At 38.9% G+C, this 22,999-nt stretch overlaps 1 protein-coding gene and 1 pseudogene across 1 annotated transcript; one reads left to right on the top strand and one right to left on the bottom strand.

Moving 5' to 3' along the window:
• Window positions 1-7,320: 7,320 nt before the first annotated feature.
• On the top strand, window positions 7,321-8,525 carry LOC110917327. Its single transcript, XM_022161903.2, has 3 exons — window positions 7,321-7,632; window positions 7,802-7,969; window positions 8,047-8,525. Exons 1-3 carry the CDS (start codon window positions 7,513-7,515, stop codon window positions 8,236-8,238), a joined length of 480 nt encoding a protein of 159 aa, XP_022017595.1. The 5' UTR covers window positions 7,321-7,512; the 3' UTR covers window positions 8,239-8,525.
• A 9,096-nt stretch (window positions 8,526-17,621) lies between these two features.
• On the bottom strand, window positions 17,622-20,660 carry LOC110917330 (annotated as a pseudogene).
• Window positions 20,661-22,999: the final 2,339 nt, after the last annotated feature.

The following is a 22,999-nucleotide window of genomic DNA, read 5'->3' as shown; positions in this document are numbered from 1 at the left end:
GAAGAGCTGAACATCAAACACATATTCTCGTCAGTCGCACACCCACAAGGGAACGGCCAAGTCGAGAGTATAAATAAAGGCCTAGTCGAAGGAATCAAAGCACGATTGGGAACAGCCAGGCGTGGCTGGGTCGATGAACTCCCAAGCATCTTATGGGCTCACCGCACTAGCCCAAAAACAAGCAACGGGGAAACACCTTTCAGCCTCGTCTACGGGTCTGAAGCGGTGATACCCGCGGAAATGGGCCTCCCATCTCCTAGAATGTTGGCTATCGAAAAGCTAGACAACAACAGGGAACGTAGGATCGATTTGGACCTCCTAGAAGAAAGGCGCGAGAACGCCGCCATCAACGAGGCCAAATACAAATCCAAACTGGAAAAGTATTACAACGCGCGAGTCCGCGTTTGTACTTTCACTCCAGGGGACTACGTCCTACGTGACAACGAGGCATCTAATGCCGAGCGCCCAGGAAAACTTGCCCCCAAGTGGGAGGGACCCTACCTCATCAGCGAGGTCTTAGGGAAGGGCGCATACAGGTTACAAACACTAGAGGGCGAACCTATCGCCAGAACATGGAACGCACAACAGCTTAGACGCTGCTATATGTAAGCTATGTTCCTACACTCTCTATGTAACCTATCGGACCGCAGGTCATTTGCAAATAAATAAATAAGCAATTTTCTACATTATTGTTTGTTATTACTATTACAAATGCGTGTTCCACTTTGCGGTATCCCAAAAACAGATTGGCAAAATCTTCATTCATGATACCCATACAAAGTGGTAACCACACACAAATATTGTAATAGGCCAGCAAAAGACAAACAGACTTGCATGTTTTATCCGGCCGGATACACAAGTTTTTGTTAAACACAATTCCTGAGCCCCAAAAAGGCAAACAATGGAATTGACGCGGACTCATACGACAAAGGTATGGAGTACACTCGACCCCATTCACAAATGAGTAGAGTTCCGGTAATATAAGCTTTTACAAAGTTCACGCAATTCTAAAAACCCTCACACGGTAAATAACAGAATTGATGCATACCCATACAACAAAAGTATGGAGTATACTTGACCCCGTTCATAAATGGGTAAAGATTACGCATACACACGTTCAGACATGCAAGAATTAAAAACACTTGTACAAACTGAACAAAGAAACTTTATATTCAAAAAATTCAAGTATCCACATGGTGCTTACGGAATTTACATAAAGTTCCTATTCTATACAAGAGGAATACAAAAAAGGAGGCACACTCGCCAACCTAAACCCTATTTTGTACCGCTGGTCCCCGCGTCTCCTCCGACACCACCAGCGGGTTCTTCCTCTTCCACATCCGGATAAAGCATCCGCAAGCGGTCGACATAGTCCGCAACCTCCAAACACTCGTCCAGCTCCCCTACACAGGCAAGAGGCGTGTCATAAAAGGAGGCTACGGCCGCTTTCAGACGACCCTCGGTATCCACATCACGGAACCCGGATGCCTGATCGGTATAACCGCCTGCGGATAGTACATTGATGTGCCCAATGCAGCGGTTAAAACCAGCCTTGAAGCCAGCATCACGCGCACGTTCCTTAACCAGGTCCAAACCTGATGAGGTCTCAGGGGCGTTCATGATAGCCTCGACAATCTGCAATAAAAAGATCATAAGTCTTGAATGCTAATCCAAGCAAATGCAAAGGCAAGGGACACTTACACGCGCAATGCCGTGAGTCCGCAGCCACTCACGATCAGCTTCCAGCTGGTTAAAAGAGGACACCAAGACATCCTTGGCCTCAACGGCAGCGTCGGCTCGCTTCTCCGCATCAGACACGCGGGCAGTAAGGTCCGTAACTGCGACCTCCCGGGCCTGAACCTCAGCCTGTTACAAGAACAGCAAACAGTTCACTCGGTGAATATTTTCAAAACAATAAAGACGAAAGCAACAAAGGTAACGAAACATACCTGAAGGCTGGAAACAACCTTATCCAAACGAATGCGCTCCTCATTCACCTCTTCCAGAGCCTTGGAAGAACGGCTCTCCTTCTCCACGGCCTCCTCAAGGGCCTTTGAGGCACGAGCCCCGGCTGCTTTGGCCTCTTCAAGCGCCTTCAGGGCCTCATCCTTTGCCTGCAGCGCTTTAGCTGCTGCGGCCTCAGCCGCAGTTTTTTCATTGCCCAAGGCAACATTTGCCGCCTTGGCTTTTGCTAGCTCCTGCCGAGCATACAACAGAATGTCATTCTGCTTAGCCCATGATGCATTCCACTTCTTGCGCTCATTGGACATTTTTTCATTCCAACTTTTGCGCTCATCAGCAAGAAGTTTAGCAAGGGTACGCACCTGTTTTAGCTGAGCAGCGGCAGCCCATTCCGAAGTCTGCTTCTGCTTCTCAAAAGCAGCTTTATCCTTCTCGAGCTGCTCCGCACCCGCACGAGCAGCCTCGACCAACTTCTCGGCTTCCGCCCGCATACGAGCAGCCTCCTCCTCGCGGCGGCCCAGCACCTTATAATCTTCCAAAATGGCATTAGCCACGATGGAAGTACCTACCAGCATTGACGAGAGCTGGTTTACACGCAGCTCTCGGGGTGCGGCACGGGCACGCTCAACTTCAAAAGGGGTGCCCAAACCACCCAGAATCTCCTTGCAGGCCGCAGGGTCATTTGAGATATCATCCCCCTGCATAACAGTCCAGGGAGGTCGGTGATACACCATACTGCGACCCGGGGAATATGTGCGGTAGTAATACTCTAATTCAGACTCCCCAGGCTGAATTGGAGGCCCGTCGTGACCCGCATCACCGGCAGACGAGCCGCTACCTTTCTCCCCAGCAGGAGACTTCTGCGGCTCAGCATCCTGCTGCCGCACCTCAGCATCAGACTTCTGCTTACCGGCATCTGAAAACCTCAAGTTCAATCCGTCACCCTCATCAGGAGAGATCAGATTGTCCGAGTAGTCCACAGTGTCAAAAATCCGGTCAGCAGTCGCCTCCACCGTCTTCTCCAAAGGGGGATCACGAACTGGCCCAGCAAAAGGGGCCGCAGGCTCCTTAGGCGCGACCTTCTCCTTCAATACACCCGCACCCGCGGCAGCGGTGTGCGGAGGAGACGCAGGAATGTCAAAAAAAGAATACCCCGCATCTCGGGATTCTGCAATACAAAGAGTATTCAATGAGTATTTCCCACCCATTGTACATACAACACGAAGAAAAGGGATATACTTACCAGCAGTAGCCACAGGTTTCTTCTGCACCGGAGCAACTCTCCTGGTCTGCAGTCTCCGCCTCTTCGGTTCACCACCACCAGCAGCTTTCTGCTCTGCCCCCCTTTTCTCTCCAACAACGGGGGGAACCACAGCAGTTCCACCCGCGGCCGCACCACTACCTATAACACCCAAACCCTCAAGGGTGTCAGATACTACGACGTAATCGGTATATCCACGAGAACAAGATTGATAGGTACCTGCGGCTTCGAAAACGGAAGAAGGGGCAGCTGAGCCTTCAACACTCCCCTTACCACGACCCCGTACGGTCTTTTTTACCGTTTTCTTCTCCACAGTCTTTTTGGGGACGCGTTTCTCAAACTTCCCCAAATCCGCAAGGACACCTGGATTCACACAATCAACAGAACCAGTCAAAAAGATAAACTGAAAAAACTAATGCCACGTAAGACGTACCTCTTGCGTCTCCCGGAACCGGGGCTTCCAGCACCGCTTTTGATGGTACGCGGAAGTTCTTCAGAATTTCAAGGTTGAAACCTTTCTTCAGCTCAACCGCGATCAGTTCAACCTGGCCCTTGAAATCAGGCTCAAACATCCTCCACAAGCCAACCGCATCCGCTGATACATGCATGCAGGTTATCACAAAGGCTTAGGAAATAAGGAAAATAACAAAGGGTAACGAACTTACCACCACCCTGTTCCCGCAACACGGGTCTTTCCTTCCTATCCGGTCTAGAGAGCATCATCCGCAATACCCATAGTTGGTCATTATCCAACTTCTTGAGTTCAATAGGCCGCAGCCTAGAGAACCAGTCCGCGGTCTTTGCGGAAGCAACAGGAATATCTTCATCGGAAACTCCAACATCGACGTTCCTGAAAGACATGTTAGCATAGACCGCACAGGCTTTCACGTAGAAGAACCTCTTCTTCCAGCCTGTCACACCCTTAGGGGGTGTCATCAACTTCAGACTCCCATGCCTTTGAGTGAACGAGAAAAAACCGGTGTTCACCGTCAACTGGTAGAAACGCCGGAAATTCTCCACTGAAATGGGCAGGCCATGGGCACGGAATGTGTACTCAAAATTCCGAATTCGGAACATTCCGAAAGGACTAAGCTGGGAGATATGGAGGTGATAATACTCCAATACCTCCGCCACAAACACCGTCACCGGCAACCTAAGGTTACCGTGGGTGAAAAAATCCGCCCACAAGGTTATATAACCGGCCGGAGCATCGGCACCGGTGTCCCCCACTTGTGGGTAAGTAGCATTCCAGTCTTTGGCCATCTGAACAGTGGCCATCAGGGTTTTAAAACTACCTTTTGTCCACTTCAACACCGGTAACCCACCACCGGGAACATCAACATCATCATCCTCGTCTTCTTCCTCAGCCACTATCGGCTGTTCAGGGTTCTCACCCTCCACATTGTGTGGATTCGATGGTTCAGCCATCCAAAATATTCAAGAAACAGAAGATGGTGAACAGAAACACTAGAAACCTCACCGGAATTTCAGAAAAAATCGTCGGAGAAGACAGATGACAACTTTCTCTCAAACGGCAAATTTTTTGAATTTTCGACCAAGTGAGAGGAAACCACAAACGGTTTTCCCCTTATATACCCATCGCAATTAATGCGGAGGGAGAAAGCAAATCATCACGTTCAAAAAGAGCGTATCTTGCAACAACACGTGTCGAGCGCCGTTTTAGCTGACGGTTATCACGCGCGCGTGGCCGCCCACGCGCCTGACAAAGAAGACGTTTACACTTCCTGCTACAGTGCATTTAATGCCTCGGGCAGTGCAAATGTCCTTTCATTTCAGCACATGCAGAAACGTCTCACCAACTTCTACCAACTCACACGTGCGATCAAGCCACGTAGGCAAGAAAAAGCGACAACATTATCCAAAAAACATAAGCGGCATGCGGTTTTTCTGGTTTACCGCACCATAACCCATACCGCATGTCGTTTTTTTATATACCCTAAAAAATAGGTAGAAATATATCTATCTATACTATAAAGCGATATATTACCTTTTCCGCATCACTCACGAGCACACGTGAAATATGCGGAAGTGACACACATGAACCCATTCAGATGTGTCAGATGCTCAGAACCAGTGTTGTTCTTTGGACTGAACCGCATCTCAGGAACAGGCAAAGCGCATTGCCTTCCTTTTCTTCAAGCTTCAAATCCCTCCTGTCCGGTTCACAACCACAGAGGGTGCATGAACAATTTCTTCAGAAAAAAGAAGGAACGGAATCTACACGCCCGCACATCAGCAGCCCTGACTCCTGAACCTTCAAGAGTTGCATCCGTACAACAAGCACACTTTGAGCGAATATGGGACTGCAACATCGCAGACACCCATAAAGAGCTACAGACATAACCATAGCTTCCGCAGAGTGGTTGCTAGGGAAGAGCAAAGCTCACTCCACATCACCGAACGAGGCTACCTCGTTATAAACTCGGTATTGGAGCGTGAAGGAAAGTGGCTCCAGAAATAACGCAGATACGTGCTCTAAACAAGCACTTATCAAGCAGCAAGTGTCCGAACAGCGGTAACAAGTCTGCCTATGACTTTGTTTACCTGCCAACGGACCGCGGTAACAAGTCTGCTTAGGACTTTGCTTACCTACCAATGGATCGCATGGAATAAACAACGATGGGCATCCCCTTGCCTATGACCATGTTTATTTACCCATAGTTTAGATCCACATTGTTCGACCAAACAGGGCCAACAATGACGCAACGAAGTAACCGCAAAGAACGTACGGTTACTTGAGAGCTATCAAGACGAACATGAACACCCCACAACAAAGGGATGGTCATCTCATCATAGGATGCTGAACATAGAACTTGAGCAAAGTTCTAACACAACATCCAAGACCTTCAAACCCGACCGCAAAGGTTGGTTTACAAGTTTTTCTTTTCTTCTTCGTGCACCATTCTGGCAAATGGTTCGAAGAAGAAACCACCTCCAAGAGGTTCGAAACATGTGCAAACCTTCGAACCACCATCCAAGAGGTCGGTTCGAAGTTTGTGCAGCATTACTATGAAGGTCCCTAACAGGCCTTCAACACAACAACAGGTGGCAACCCACCTGATGACATGCAACGGCTGAGAATTTCGCATCAAGCGAAACCCCTTCACCGGTACGGAAGAGGCATAGCCGGATTTTTTACCAGATCACCAGGTTGATCTGGCCTAAAATTTTCTCCAGACTGCCACACTACCTTCCTACACCATAAGTCCAGTACTCCTCCCACGTGCAACTTGCACAAGGGAGCAACACTAGACTGGGGGGACTTGAAGGGGTATGGTCCCAAAACGACCATTACCCGCATCAAACAAACCCCTACCAGTAAGCAAACCGCACCCATGCGGTCACATCCTTCGAACCCATTCGGTTCGAAGATGAATAGCTTGACCCAAGTACGAAAGAAGATGAACATATCGATGCGGCTGGCACCGCATCATATGGCCATTTTCGTCACGACAAGGGAAGCGAGCAAATAGTCTCCACATACGATGATGCGGCCAACACCGCATCTCGCGTATTTCTTGATCACAAGTAGGAGACGCGGTAACTTCAGACGTTACCGCATGCAGCGATGCGGCTCGCACCGCACCCTGCATATCCAACAAGTGGACTGACACGCCAGGCAAGTGGCTGACACCACGAGGCAAGTGGCGCCGGCGACAGTCCCCTGTCAGAGCTATTAAAGCAATGGGCTGACGTGGCGTAACCCCCACGGCCGGCGAGACTGACACACCTGCAACGGTGCAGCTCGTCGTCAGCCCATCCATCAATCTCCTCCTTCACTCCTCGGCTATAAATACCGACCCCAAACCAGGTTTGAGGTATCTCTACACAACTCTCACTACTACTACTATCTTGCTTTGCTTCCCAAGCAAACTACTGATTCTCACGCCGGAGAGTGGTAACAAGGAGCACCCCCCACCCCATCCTCCTTGTTACGAGTCACGGCTTGTTTCCTTGTGCAGGAGATCATCCACCGGTGACCCAGCCAGCGATCTCCGAGAGGAAGGGATTAACCCTTCTTGACGAGACCAGTGTGTTAACCCTGCCCGGTTAACCATTGTTTCATCAGACCGCTACTTAACTTGCCTACCCATCTTTTCTCTTGTTTGGAGTTGAGACATCTGAAGCTTGATTCTTGTTATTTTGATCTTCCTGCAAGTTTTCATGGTTTTCCAAATCTATTGAGCTTAGAGTTGCATAACGTACAAATTGAAAGTGGGGAAGTTATTGAGTTTTTTTGTCAATGTTCTGCACTTACAAATCTCAAAATGTTAACTTATTCTCTTTGTTACCTTGACGGTAAGTTGGTGAGTTCCAGTATTATCTTTGAGCTTCTGGGCGTTCTTCCAAAACTTCAAGAGCTATATTTGGAATTTCTATGGTGCGAGGTAAGGCTAAGGTTGGCCTTTGAAGTTTAAATGATAAAAATACAGTTTCTTTTTTCATAATCTAATAACTAATAACTAATAATATCTGATATAATCTAAAATGATTACAGCATATTCATTATGTTGCAACTAGGCTTTATAAATTCTCTAACCATCACTCTTGTTATAGTTTTTAGAAGACGGTGCTAAAAAGAGGTCCCCTACCACCTTTCCCTGCCTCAAGACACTTAAATTATTAGCAATCAATTTAGAAAATGGTATTATGTTATCATGTGCTTTTGAAATGATTAAGAGCTTCCCGAATCTGCAGACTCTTGAAATCACACCAAGTTATGAGGTATGCATCATACCGCTCATCTTGTAACGCATATTCTCATGTATACTTTTGTATTTGAATTCTAGTGATTCTTTCAGGATGAAAAAGCTGCAATTTGTCCTCTAGATGTAGACTACAATACACTGGGGATGTTGCAGCTTCGAAGTGTTGTCTTTACATATATTAAAGCTTCAGAGAGTGAAGTATGTTTGATAAAGTATTTACTTGCGTGTTCTCCTTTCCTAAAAAAAGATTGTTATTCGTCCCCACAGCTGTCTAGTGCTCGGTGAACAGATGATGTTTGCTAAGAAGATGTTGAAGCTCCATCGAGCCTCCCCCGATGTTGACATCAATCTATGCTAGTTTTATTTCTTTTGAACTTTTCTTATATTCCATAGTTTTTGTGTAAGTTTGTGTATGACTATATGCTCTTGGCAGTTGGCAACTCGCCACCACTCCTAGTTTACTTATGTAATCCAAGTGGAACTTGTGTTTTAGATATGGATATGGTAATGGTACTTGTTTTGGCTGTAAATGGGCCTTTTTGTTTTAAAATAGCTTCAGAAATTAAGGTTGATCACTTGGCTTAATTCCCACTAGGAATTAGCTTAGAAATTTCATTATCTTGGGCATGGTTACATTTAATCAAGTGAAATCCATTATATTTATGTATTCTTATTTTTCTAGATTCTTTATTTTGTCCGAAAATTGATTTTTTCCCCAACCGGTTCGGTTTTTGTCAAACAAAGTCTAAGTCGGTTTTTGCCTGAATCGGTTTGGTTTGAAACCTAAGGAATGGAAGAGTAAAGGAGTCATGCAGGATTAAGTATAATTTAGCTCACCCATCCAACCTATTATCATAGCTAATTAAACCATTCAAGCAATGTTAAAAGCTCAAATTGACCCGTTTTAAGAAGTTGATCACAAGGGTGAACAGGGTGGTTGCGGGGTGAAGGGCGGTAATCCCTTTCACCGCGCGGGGAACACCGCCGCCATTCCCCAACACCGCGCGGCAATCTCAAAAATCGGGGAGGACTCACCGCATTGAAAGATGAGCATTTCACTTCAACGGCTACATAGTTGTTAATATTAAAAAAAAATTATATATTTAAACTAAAGTGAATTGCAAATTTTGTCCTTTATCTTTATATCTAATATCAAACGGTGTCCTTTGTTTTAAAAATTGATGTGATTTGTACTTTATGTTTCCAAATGTTGCACGTTATTGTCTTTTGAGCCTAACCCAATTAGATTTTTTCATTAAATCAGGTAACACGAGGGTATTTTAGTGTTTTTAGCCATTTATTTAAAAATATATTAATAAATAAAACAAAATGAAATTTAAAAATATAATATAATATTATACCTATATACACCCCCCCCCCCTCTCTCTCATCAATCCTCCACCACCATCAATCACCAATTCACCACTGCCCCACCCGTCTCTACCATCTCCGCACACCCACACCAACCACCACCTACCATATACCACCAACAACTTTTTTGCTATTTCTCCCTTTGTAAGGAGTGGCAAATAAACTTCTCTAGAGGTATTTTTTATGTTCACTGAAAGTTCTTCAGTGTTAAAACAATAAAATATGTTATTTTTTCTAGAAAAGGCTCTAGAAACTAAACTTTGTAAAGTTTTTGTTTGATTAAAAACTTGTTTTGTGTCAAGCTTAATTTTAAGCTTACTAATTTTTGTTAGTTGATCCGAGTTAATCATAAAATCTGATACAAAACTCTTTTTGTTTTAACTAAAGTTTATTACCTCAGTGTTTTGTTTTGATTCTTCCGAATCATCTTTAAATAAATCTTTATTTTCCTTAATAAAAAAAAGATGAAAGTATCTTATTTTTTAAAAAAGAGCAACCGGCTCTGATACCATTTGCGGAATGGTACTAGATCCACCATTTTGCAAATGGTATCTAGTAAATTGGGTGACAAATATATTACTATTTGTAATCATTAATTTGGTGCACAAAATTTGTCGTAGACAAATGTTATGCAGACCATGTGATAGTAAATGGAAACACGTATAGTTTCTATGAATGACAAAAAATGACAACGATGGCATTTAAGATTCTTGTAAATTGAATTTTTGCGGATGACTTGTTTATTTTTTCGAAAGGGGAGATTGCTTCGGCCAGGTGTATCATGAAGTCCCTCAGTTCTTTTGCGAACATGTCGGGATTGTTACCTAATATTCAGAAAAGTACAGTTTATTTCTCTAATGTGCCATCTTATATTAAAAATGCTATTTTGAATATTTTGCCGTTTAAGGAGGGTAATTTGCCTGTGAGATATTTGGGTGTGCCGCTTATATCTTCTCGTTTGATGTATAAAGACTGTCAAGTGATGGTGGAGAAACTTGAAAAACGTATCATGCATTGGAGGAATAAACTTCTTTCTTTTGCGGGCAGGGTTCAACTCATTTTTCGGTCTTATCTTCAATGCATATTTTCTGGTCTTCAGTGTTTATTTTGCCTACACGGGTGATTTTTGACTTGGAGGCGTTGATGCGGAATTTTTTATGGTCTCATGACAGTGCATTTCAGAAAGGTCGGGCAAAGGTTTCTTGGAAAGCGGTCTGTGTGCCTATGTATGAGGGTGGGTTAGGCATCCGTCGGATTAGCGATGTTAATAAAGCTCTTATGACAACGCATATTTGGAGTATTCTATCGAGACGGGAATCCTTGTGGGTTCAGTGGGTTCACTCTTACAGGTTGAAAGGTAAAAGTTTTTGGGCGTGTAGAGTTCCTGCTAGTTGCTGCTGGTCTTGGAGAAAGCTCCTTCAGATTCGTCCGGTTATGAGGAGTTTCGTTTGGTCAGATGTTGGTAATGGTTCAACTACATCAGCTTGGTTCGATACTTGGAGTCTCGTGGGTCCGCTTGAGCACTTCCTTTCGCCTAGAGCCATTGCCAACGCAGGTTTTAATTTGGACTCTAAGGTTTCGGATGTGTATTTAGACAATTCGTGGAGATGGCCAGCCGGTTGGAGGGATAGATATCCGGTTCTTTTACAACTGGATCAGATGTCCTTTCATACGCATAGACCTAATAAACTCATGTGGCGGCAAGGAGATCAGTTTGATGAATTTTCTACATCTCGTGCTTGGGAATCGATTAGGCACCGTGAGTTGGAGATAGAGTGGAGTCGGATTGTTTGGTTCAATAAATTCATACCGCGTCATGCTTTTTTAATGTGGCTGATCATGAGAAGAAAATTACTCACTCAGGATAAAATTTTGTCTTGGGATATCTCGCGTAGAAAGAATATGGATATGATGTGCTGTTTGCTTTGTTACGCTAACCACGATTCTCATAGTCATCTGTTTTTTAAATGTAAGTTTTCTGCTCAAGTTTGGCATATGGTTAGGCACAAAGTGGGTATGGTTTCGGTTCAGGCCAAGTGGGATGATATAGTTGATTGGCTAATGTTGCGGTCCAAGTCGAAAACTGCGGTTAACTATATTGCGAGGTTGGCGGTGGCGGCCAGTGCTTATTTCATTTGGCAAGAGCGGAATTCTAGATTATTCAAGAACCAGTTGAGACCTCCGGAAATTATAAGTGAAATTATCATTCAACAGGTGCGGTATAAATTAATGGGAGCGAAGTTGAAGAATTGTGACAACGTGCGTCGACTTCTAAGGGAGTGGGAGATTAACGGGACTGAATTGCATGATGATGGAGGCTGACAAGATTTGATTTTTTTTTTAATTTTTTCTAGATCGTAGTCTAGTTGTGTGTTCCTGTTTGGTGGTTTTGTTTTGTGGTTTTTTGTTTCTACTTTCATGGGGCATGTCCTGTGATTGAACTAGTGTAGACTCTCTACACTACTTGTGCGTTTTTTGATTGTGAATATATAGAATCACCGGGGTAACCCTTTACCCAAAAAAACTTGTAAATTGGATTCATTCTTTGATTGCAATTTTGTCGTGGACAAAAGATGCCTTCCATTAGATGGTTTATTACTACAATTTTTGATTGAGTAAATCATTTAGTTTCGATAGTATTTAATCGATTGTTGTTTGTATAGATTTATAAAACAGATGTTTATAAAAATGCTTAAGGAGAGATTATTGTAAATATTTCGAAGTAATTTAGTAGTTAGAATAAAATATACCTTTCTTCCTTATCCGGCTAAGCGAATCTTTAATTTGATTTTTCCAAGTGACCAACCCAACCAATTCTTCCCTACGACCTTCTGCCTGAACGGTACTCTTGTGGCTCCAGGGCTCCAGGTTTTGCAAAATATTAAAGATGAACATATTGGATAAAGGAAACTGATATTTTTATTCATAACTGTTCTTCCCTAAGGAAGAACTTCTTGATATTTACATAACACTCTCCTTTAGCAAGGAGTCTACTCGCTTACACACATTTTAGTTACAAAAGAAAAGTTGGAAAGGAAAGGATACGAGAGATGGGATTTAAAAATATAATCTACTACTTCTAATAAAGCAAAACAAGCTTAAGCCACATGGCATTAGCTTAAGCCATTACTTGCCACGTGGTATTTGCTTAGACCATTTTTTTTTTGCTTTTTCCGTCAAAACCATCCTCCTTAGCTTCTTTAATACGCTTCACTTCACTCAAAAACCCTAATACCCATCTCCTGCATCCGGTTCTTCCTTCTTTATCGATTGATCTTCGAAAAACATAGGTGTGTTATTTTTATTTTCACTCTTTGATTTTTCTTTGTCATTGTTAAACACTATCTATTTCTTCCTTAAACCCTAGATATCATCTATCGATCTTTAATATGTTATTTGCAATCTCCCGAACCCTAGATTTCTTCATATTCAATCGCGAGTGGAAGCAACCAGTCCTTATTATGCAGCGTATAAGGTATGTATCCGTGTTTTCAATTTTTTTTTTGCGTCGTTGTTGGTGTCTGGAAGACCTAGCCACCGCCTCTTCTTAGGGTTTCAGTGATTTCTAACTTATGCATTCATCAATACCTATATTCAATTCTTGAGTGCTTCTATGATATTTTTCAAGATTTGGTGTTTTTTGAAAGATGGGATCCATCACTGTCTTCTCCAAACGATTCAACAAATAGGTAACAATTCTTCAAATATCGATTCATGTTTGATAATGTCGCTTCCTATTTGATGTTCTCTATCATCTGTTCATCTTTAGGTTTTCCGATTAAATTCACGTATTGAAGTAGATTTTGAGCAAATATCAGAGGTGACATTGTTTGCTGACACTATTACAGTTCAACAATTGGGAGTGATGATTTGGCATACCAGAAAGGTTATAGTACAGATTATTGTTTAAGCTTGAGCAATGTTTCATCCATCATTCTCTATTTAAATCCTTAAAATTGTGATGTCTTTGTTGACAACAGGTCCTTTAAAGAGCTAATCATTCTTCCAATCGATTGCAAGCAGGTTCGTTTTCCATAGATTTGGTGTTATTTTGAGTCTTCTTTATTGTTCTTTAGGTAAATTGTTTTGACTGATTATTTCAAAATTTGAATTTTTGAAATTTATATCAATTATGGATACTTATCAAAGTTGTCTAAATTGTAACGTATTCCCAAGTTTATCAAGATAACTTATATTAAAGTTTTAATTGCTTCCAAATTTTGTGTTAGTTTCCATAATTTTCGACAATCACATTAATTTTCAAGTTTCTCAGAATTTGTTCTTCTTCTTTTTTTGTAGATCATTCCACTTACTCTGCAGGTATGTAAAATAGATTAGATTGTTATGTATTTTAAATGCTTAATCACACTTTTTTAATCATTTTTCTATAGTGTTTTGTGATTGAATTATTTTTTCACAATCATTTAGATATTGATTATATTATGAGGGTGGAGATATAATAGGAAGTTTATTTGGCTAGGAAGGATAGGAAGTGATCTTGTCCATCCATTAAGTTAATCAAGGGCTAAGATTAAATCAGGGAAATTGAAAGAAAGAAAAGAGGCGCGTGAGTTTGTTCAAGGGCATTCTAGTCAATCCAAGCCAATAGTTTCTCTCTCCTCCAATTCCCCCCATTTTTTAAACGTTAATAACTCTTTCATACGACATTATTTTTTTATAAAAATTGCACCAAAAAAACGAGCGTTTTTTTATCTTTAAAACGAGTATACTATTGCTATATTTAAAAAAAAAATTTAAACCCAGTTGCGTAAAACGCAATAGAAAAACAACGTAAAACGCAATGAAAAAAAAACCTAAAAAATGACATTTTTCTAAAACGCAATGCACCAAAAACACAAAGAAATGACTTATTTGTAAAACACAATGGCCAGAAAACACATATAAATGTCTTATTTGTAAAACGCAACGGCCAGAAAACACATAAAAAAGTGTTTTACCTAAAACGCAATGCACCAAAAACACAAAGAAATGACTTATCTGTAAAACGCAATGGCCAGAATACACTTAAAACGTCTGTTTTCTAAAACGCAATGGACTGAAAACACATAAAAAAGTGTTTTACCTAAAACGCAATGCACCAAAATCACAAAGAAATGTCTTATATGTAAAACGCAATGGCCAGAAAACACTTAAAAATGACTCATTCTAAAACGCAATGGACTGAAAACACCTAAAAAATGTGTTTTACCTAAAACGCAATGACTAAAAACACTTAAAGATGTGTTTTTTTCTAAAACGCAATAGCCAGAAACCACATAAAACTCTCTTATTTCTAAAACGCAATGGACACATAAAACTGTCTGTCACTGTGAACTTTCTGAATTGTCTATGAATTACTGTCTTCGAAATGAGCCAATTTATGGAAAATCAATTTTTCTGATGCGTTTTTAGTACAGCAGTTTAATCGAAAAAAACCACATAAAACTCTCGTATTTCTAAAACGCAATGGACACATAAAACTGTCTGTCACTGTGAACTGTCTGAATTGTCTATGAATTACTGTCTTCGAAATGAGCCAATTTATGGAAAATTAATTTTTCGAAATGAGCTCAACCCCAGCCAGGGGCTCTGCCCCTTGGACCCCGCCAGGGGCTGCCGCCCCTGGGACCCCGCTACCGGGGGCTGCCGCCCCCGGACCCTCGCAAAGATCGTAAAACGCAATGACTAAATCATAAACCGAGATCATGAAAATGAAATTAAAGAATTTCTTACATGGATTGAAGCCGATTTCTTCATCAATTGACGAAATTTGAATGATAGAAACACTTATCAACGCTCGAATCGAACGAATCGAGTGATTATCTCCAAAATCACCAGAAAAACGAGATTTTTTTTTTATGAAATTAAACTGGGTTTTCTTCAAAAAAAAACTGAAGAACACGTTGATCGGGTTCTGAATCATTGATTGGTGATAAAAATCGCACTATAATGTAGTGATTATTGAGATAGAAAGTGAAGAAATACTTGAAGATGGTGGGTTTTGAAAATGGTGGGTTTTTGAATTTACTGGGTTTTGAAAAAGGAAGAAGAAGGAGTTGGATTGACTAAAATACCCTTTCTCTTTATTTTAAAATTTGCCACATGTCATAATCCTATGGCTTCCTATCCTTCCTAGCGAAAATTAACTTCCTATTTGATCTTTTCCCTATATTATGAATATATTAACCTCACTAGGCTATCACCCGGGAACATCCCGGGTTAGGAAAATTTAGTTTTCAATAATAAAAGGTACATAAACAACAATTTAAAACTCATGAGTATCTTCTTTCCCTTCCAACAATAATTTATTTGTTCCGTTTCATCAGTATTCTAACTTTGTCTCCATGTGTATTCATAGTTTTCGTGTAAAGCTAATAGTCTTTTAATTCTTAATGAGATCTCAGTTAAAAAATGTTTTGTAAACCCATACAAAATGTTATATTGTTTGTTTTTAAATTATATTATATTATTCTTTTAGTTGAATTTTCAACTATAAAATTCATAAACATATTATAAACAACGTTTTTTAGGAAATTTTATATATTTTGTTTTTTTTTCTTTTATTAAGACTCATCGATTAATGTCAAACTTAGTACTCTGATCATTGTGATAAAATCCTTACACGACAAATGATAAGTTGATTAAGTTGGATTTAAATCATAACCCAATGTTTTTCCCATTTTTATATAAAAGTAGTTATCTCTTTCCTAAAAAAATGTTTATATTTACATATATATGTTAAGGTTTGAGGCAATTTCAAAACATAAATAGTTGGGAGAAACGAAAATTTAAGAAAAAAAAAACAAAAGTACATAAACAACACTTTGAACCTCTAAAGTATCCTCTTTCCCTACTCCAGCACAAATTTTTAGTTCGGTTTCATAAGTATCACAACTTTGCCTCCATATGTATTCAAAGTTTTCATGTAAAACTAATTCCTTTTAATTCATAATGAGATATCTGTATAAGAATGTTTTCGAAACCCATACGTCTAAGAAGACACGCCATGGTAGATGAATAGCCAAAGGAGACTATTGCCCATAACTTTTTTGGATCACACCAATTATTTAATTCAACAATATATTTCCGCTCATCATCTGAAGTAAAATAACTATATATGAAGTCAAACTTTATCATAATAACAAAATTATAAAACTACGGTGTTAAATGAGCATCACATGTAAAAGAACCTGTAGAATGTCCAGTTGTAATACACGGGTAGCTCAAAGTAAATTATATTAAAAATTCTTTAAACGTCACATTTGTTATTTTATCTGTAGGTTTGTCATCGTTTTCTAATATTAGTAATTTGACTCCATCTTTTGTTTTTACCCTTGATAAAGCGACATACAACTGTCCATTGGACCATGGGTGACTTTGTTCGAGTTCTTCAACATGGGTTTAATAACGAAAACAATATAATTCATAACTATGTGAATATTTCTTGTGACTTAGATTATATATAACATACCAAATAAGTATCAACATGTATAAGTCTATAACTAAATAAATGTTGCATTAAATCTATAAAATTTAGAATTGGATTTAAATCATAATATACATAATATATAAAATTTTAGTAAAAGTTCGGTTATTATAAAAACACTTTTAACATGAAAGTATCTATAAAACATGTAATAATGTGGAAATGTTAGGATTTGTAAGACCATCTCCAATGGAAGAGGTGCGCTCCTTCGATGCCAACTTAATATGCCCCAACAATTTTTATGCCTCGCGTAGCCAAGGGTGACACCGAAATGCACTCCTCTCCAATGGTTTCATCCCCACATATGTTGCCACATAAACCAAATGCACCCATAAATGTGTGCATTGTCTATTGTCTAAAGATATCCGATATGACAACTGACAGACGTGTAAATGGAATTTTTTTAACCCTTTGCATTGTGATGTTCTTATAATATATACATTAATTACACCAAATGATCTTTTGCTGAACCTTTCATAACATATAAGCTATTTAAGTAACCCATCATTTTTATATTTTGTTTTGAAGTCACTTTATCCTTGCAAAAAGGTCTGTTTGTTTTGTATCCATCCAAGAAAGATAGTTTCTTTGCAATTAAATGCTAATATATGTTGTTAAAAACAATAAAGCAAAACTTCAAAGTTTCCATATAGGACTCAAAAGCCAACAAATTAAACTAACAATCCTATTGCATCCATGTTACATTCAACAATAAATAATAAAATAAACTAAGCCCGATGATTATATCATTTAATCAATAAACAGAATGAAGCTGATTCTAAGTTCCATTCCATGCTATATGTTATACCAACTAATTCCCGCACGCATACAAAGTAACATTTGGGATATGAGCAAACACAATCGAAAAGGGAGCAACACTTATGGGCTATGAAGAATCCACATTCACATGCTCGAATTGTGGTATCTCGCCATTTGAATTTACTCCTAGTTCTTTACCATTAAGCATCATCACTTGACTATGTAGATCCCCGTCTTTAGAGGTTAAATGGTATTCTTCTCGTGTGTTTGTTCCACTAATCTTGGAATGGCGCGGTTTTTTTATTTATAACGATGATAATGAACACACGATTTTAGTTTATGTAAACTCCAAGTGCTATCTAGAGACAAGCTTACATCAAGTGTACTTTTGCTGTCCAGATTGATCAATAGTAGTACTATTCCCACCTGCAATAGATATTAGAAGCTTTATGAGAAACGACTTTATAACCCTTTCGAGTTTCGTTGCAATTTTCATAGATAAATGGGACAGGTCAAGTTGGGCCAACCCGTCAACATTTTTTGCAGGGGTGACAGGTCGTGTTCGTAGGTTGGCGGGTTCAACCCGACCCGAGCCTAACCTGAAAATTTTAGACAAACATGAACATGACCCGTTCAACCTGAATTTTTTATCTTTTAATTTTTTCCGCAAATTAGTATCTTAATATTAAAATTTACTACAAAATACACAAATGCATATAATACGATTACATTTAAGTTATAAAATTTTATGTCAAAATCATTTTTTAAGTTATAATTATGGCATAAAGTACACACCCAATTTAATTTATGGCATAAAACGTATCGTAAAAAATATACTAAAATATAAAAGGGTTAAACAGGTCAACTCACCTACCCGACTGGGTTGACCCGAACCCGAACCCGACCCATTTAGCTAAACAGGTTCGCGGGTTAAACCTAAAAATTAGACTAAACCCAAACCCGCGAATTTAGTGTTATATTCGTGTCGTGTTTCACGTCATGCTAGAAATTCAAACCCCTAATTTTTTTGTTTTAAAAAAATAACTATTTGTATAATAAGAATAGAAAAACTATAGTATTCAAATACTATAGGAAGCTTACAGATTCTTCGGCGCAATGCGCATACGATCGTATTTTCTTTGTCCCGTTAAAGTTTACAGAAAGAACTTTTTGACCCATCAAACGATGCCAAAGTAGAGCGCTGAAAAGAAAGAACAAAATCCCATCATAATATATAACTTTGACCTCAAAAGTCAAAGCATAATGAAAAATAAGTTATATAAACCTGTAGTAATCCGGATTTGGCTCTAAAGTTGTAGTATTAAGCAAACCATAGTTTCCTCCGATCAACGTCTGCCTGCAGTACGTTTTCGTGTCATAAACAGATGACATTCCGAGCTGATCCAAGTACCTATACCAAACAACATCCCGCCCGATCTACTCATTTTAGAAATCATATGTTATATCGTCATCCTTTATCCTTTATGGGACCATCATTGTCATCCTAAAAATCACCGGCAACCCATAATTTCACATTGGCCCCTGCAACATAGTACCCTTATTTTAGAAATCATCTGTGTTGTTGCCAATCTTTATTCTTTCTTAACCCCCCACCCCCCCCCCCCCAAAAAAAAAATAATAATAATAACAATAATAACAACAATAAACAGATCAAGGCATTTTTTATTTGTATTCTATTTTTGTCGGCAATTATATACATAAGAGATTTCATACTCACCTTCAATGTGACAATTGACCATTGTGTCATGACAGTCAAACCTCTCATAACCCTTCTTGCCGCCCAACTACCTTACCACACAACCTCTCTCTTGCTGGTTACTACTACTTTAAAACGCTAATGAAAATTATTTTCCTGATCAAAAAAGTCTATAACTAATAGACATCAATTGGTTTCACAGTATCTGTCGATCTAATGCTTTATTATCATTCTTCAGATTAGCAATCTGAAGCCCAAAAAAAGGCAATATTATAAATGCTCAATCATTTATAATCGGTTAGCATTAACTTGATGCGTTATTATTAAGCACCCAGAGAAAGCAAACCTCTTATCGAGCAAGTTTCAGCCCAGCTTATAATGATTCATGGATTGCCTCAATTGGATTGAAGTTTTGAACAACATGAACCCTTATTAGAGTGGCTTCATCATTCATAGGCTTCCATTTCTCATCACCCTCCTTTGCAACCTATATCATTTATAAAAACAATAAACATTACAAAGCATCGCCTTCACAATGTACATCATCACGACATCTAAGATAAGCATTTGCACCTCACCGGTTAAGAAACATGAACATTAAATGAGGCTCAGAGTGTGTGAATGGTTGAGAACAGCATGCCTGCAATGAAGATTCCAGTTGTTAAGCTTGAGTATGACAAAACTAAAACCTAGCTTACATAAACTGCACCAGTCCCCTTGTTCATAAGATTAATCTTTGTCAAAACACCAAATGTCCTCTCCCCTGCACACGCACATTTAACCAAGTAATTTAAAAAAAAAAACAAATTAAACATCAATCATAGAACTGGCACGCATGACAATATGTCCAAAAAAAAGCCCTACCAAGAGTCGTGTGTTGGAAGGCCATTCCGGTCATTTTGATGAACTAATCCTTCTTTATTAGATCTTTAGGCATGCGTTCTTTAAAATATTCTACCTTGTCAGCAACGAAACCAAATAAGCACAGTACAAACCAACACTAATGTATCCAACCATGCTAACATCAGCACCAACAACTCTTTGCTTCTTGCAATGTACCAAGATTGTTCACCAAATCTGAAAAAATAATACCATAGCAACATTAGAACATTGTTTTCACAATATTTAAATATACAAAGAAATTTTGTTTTGTTACTTTGATCGCTGAAATTTTTTTATTTATTTACATCACATTAAGGGCCTTGAATGCCTGACATTATCAAAAGAAACCTATAAGATAATTGATATCGTTAATTTAACATATTTATTAGGCTAAATGAACAGAAATGCTAGCCCTAACATAATCACCATTGATGATGGAAGCTGATGGCGCATGAGTTCTTCGTAGAACTGAGGCCCAATTTGAGCATACATCTCCTGCCCATAAGTTCCAGGCTTCAAGCAAACGAACTCAAATGTACTTCACAACCTACACACGTAATATCCCCATGGGCAAGTTCTAAAACATGAAAAGAACTAATACAGATACTGCTCGCAACCATGGATCAACAGAGTCTCGTTTCAAAATACTACATTGTAAGCTAAACTCAAAATATCTATAAGTCCACTCATATAAGCACGTATAAACCTTGCTAGCAACCGAAATATTGTGACAAAAGACAATAAGAAATGGTATCAAACAGCGATCAACCGCCAAAGAAACCAGCCTAAAGAACGAATTACCTGAACTTAAACAACCAAATTTGGCAATTTCCACTATAGACCTTCAGTATAATCTTTAATTATGAGTAGTAACCCGACATGACATACGAAGACCAACAGTAGCAATAATCGAAATAACCACCCGTAAAGAACCTAAAACCAATAGTTCACCATCCAACTAATCTTTCCCCCCCAATAATTACATATAATATTTCAACGTACAACTCTGATCACCAAACCACTATCATACTCATACAATCAGTAACAATCAATAAAATAAACTTAAATATCACTCGAAAACGACAGTAAACACACACACACCCCGACACGATACCTGCATGAGAGTAAGCAACAAACGCCTGGCCGCATCACGAACCGGCTGCTTAGTTAAAGTTAATCTATGTGAATACAATCAATAATTAATTATATAAAAATTACCGGTGACAAATTTGTTTGTGGGAGCAAACTAATTTTTTGGACATGCAAACTAATGCCTCTTCCTATAAGATTTCTTGTGACCAAAGCACTCATTTCATCATCAAAACCCTGTAATGGTTAGCTAACCTCGATGCACAAAATAGCGGCTTCTCTCACACTTGAATTAGGGTCATATAACATCTTTAATATCTGGACAAATGAAGATGAGGGGTGTAAGAATTAGTATTTATGTTTGCATGATGAAACTATGCAACCGAAAGACTTGTGAAATGCTAGAATAAAACATACAGAAGGAAGAATCGCACGTTGCAAGGGTAGCTCTGTAGATGCAAATAAACCAATGGCAGATGTCACAGTTTTTGCAAACTCTTCTCTAACTCTCCAGCTTTTATGATTCCAAGCATTAGAACCAGCACTTTCAACAATAAGAGTTGGAGAAGAGACCTGTACCACAAAACCAAGAAGCAAGCGTACAACTTTTCAGCTGTTTGTTTTCAGTATTAACTAATACTGAATTAAAAGCTTTTATACAACCAATCTAGCTCAAATAAAACCACTAAAACAATAAACTGTATTTATACTATAAAGATGGGCAAGCAACCTACACAAAGGCTAGAGAAGAATGAAGAATCTAATGTAATGACTCATTTTGAATGCACAACTAATACGCAAAACTAAATACACAAACAATAGTGCGATCTTTGTGATCACGAGACCACGGTGCCCATAAGTTACAGGCTTCAAGCAAACGAACTTAAATGTACTTCACAAGTTACACACGTAAGATCCCCATGGGCAAGTTCTAAAACATGAAAAGAACTAATACAGATACTGCTCGCAACCATGGATCAACAGAGATCGTGTCAAAATACTACATTGTAAGCTAACCTCAAAATATCTATAAGCCCACTCATATATTAACCTCATTGGTTTTGAATTTAAGTTTGAATAATATTTAACTATTTAGGTAAATTGTTTTGACTGATTATTAAAATTTGAATTTTTGAAATTTATATCAATTATGGATACTTATCAAAGTTGTCTAAATTGTAACGTATTTCCAAATTTATCAAGATAACTTATATTAAAGTTTTAATTGCTTCCAAATTTTGTGTTAGTTTCCATAATTTTCAACAATCACATTAATTTTCAAGTTTCTCAGAATTTGTTGTTCTTCTTTTTTTGTAGATCATTCCACTTATTCTGCAGGTATGTAAACTAGATTAGATTGTTATGTATTTTAAATGCTTAATCGCACTTTTTTTTAATCATTTTTCTGTATTTTTTGTGATTGATTTTTTTTCACAATCATTTAGATATTTATATTATGAATATATTAACCTCATTGGTTTTGAATTTAAGTTTGAATAATATTTAACTATTTAGGTAAACTGTTTTGACTCATTATTTCAAAATTTGAATTTTTGAAATTTATATCAATTATGGATACTTATCAAAGTTGTCTAAATTGTAACCTATTTCCAAATTTATTAAGATAAATTATATTAAAGTTTTAATTGCTTCCAAATTTTCTTTTAGTTTCCATAATTTTCAACAATCGCATTAATTTTCAAGTTTCTCAGAATTTCTTCTTCTTCTTTTTTTGTAGATCA

Source organism: Helianthus annuus, chromosome 16 (genome assembly GCF_002127325.2).
Source record: "Helianthus annuus cultivar XRQ/B chromosome 16, HanXRQr2.0-SUNRISE, whole genome shotgun sequence".
Lineage (NCBI taxonomy): Eukaryota > Viridiplantae > Streptophyta > Magnoliopsida > Asterales > Asteraceae > Helianthus > Helianthus annuus.
The sequence above is the reverse complement of the archived record's forward strand: the minus strand, read 5'-3'. Positions and strand labels throughout refer to the sequence as shown.

Coding starts and splice junctions, on each gene's coding strand:
- LOC110917327 (XM_022161903.2), top strand. CDS start 7,513: ATGTTAACTTATTCTCTTTGTTACCTTGACGGTAAGTTGGTGAGTTCC. Junction 7,633..7,801: donor TGGAATTTCTATGGTGCGAG/GTAAGGCTAAGG, acceptor CTCTTGTTATAG/TTTTTAGAAGACGGTGCTAA. Junction 7,970..8,046: donor AAATCACACCAAGTTATGAG/GTATGCATCATA, acceptor TGATTCTTTCAG/GATGAAAAAGCTGCAATTTG.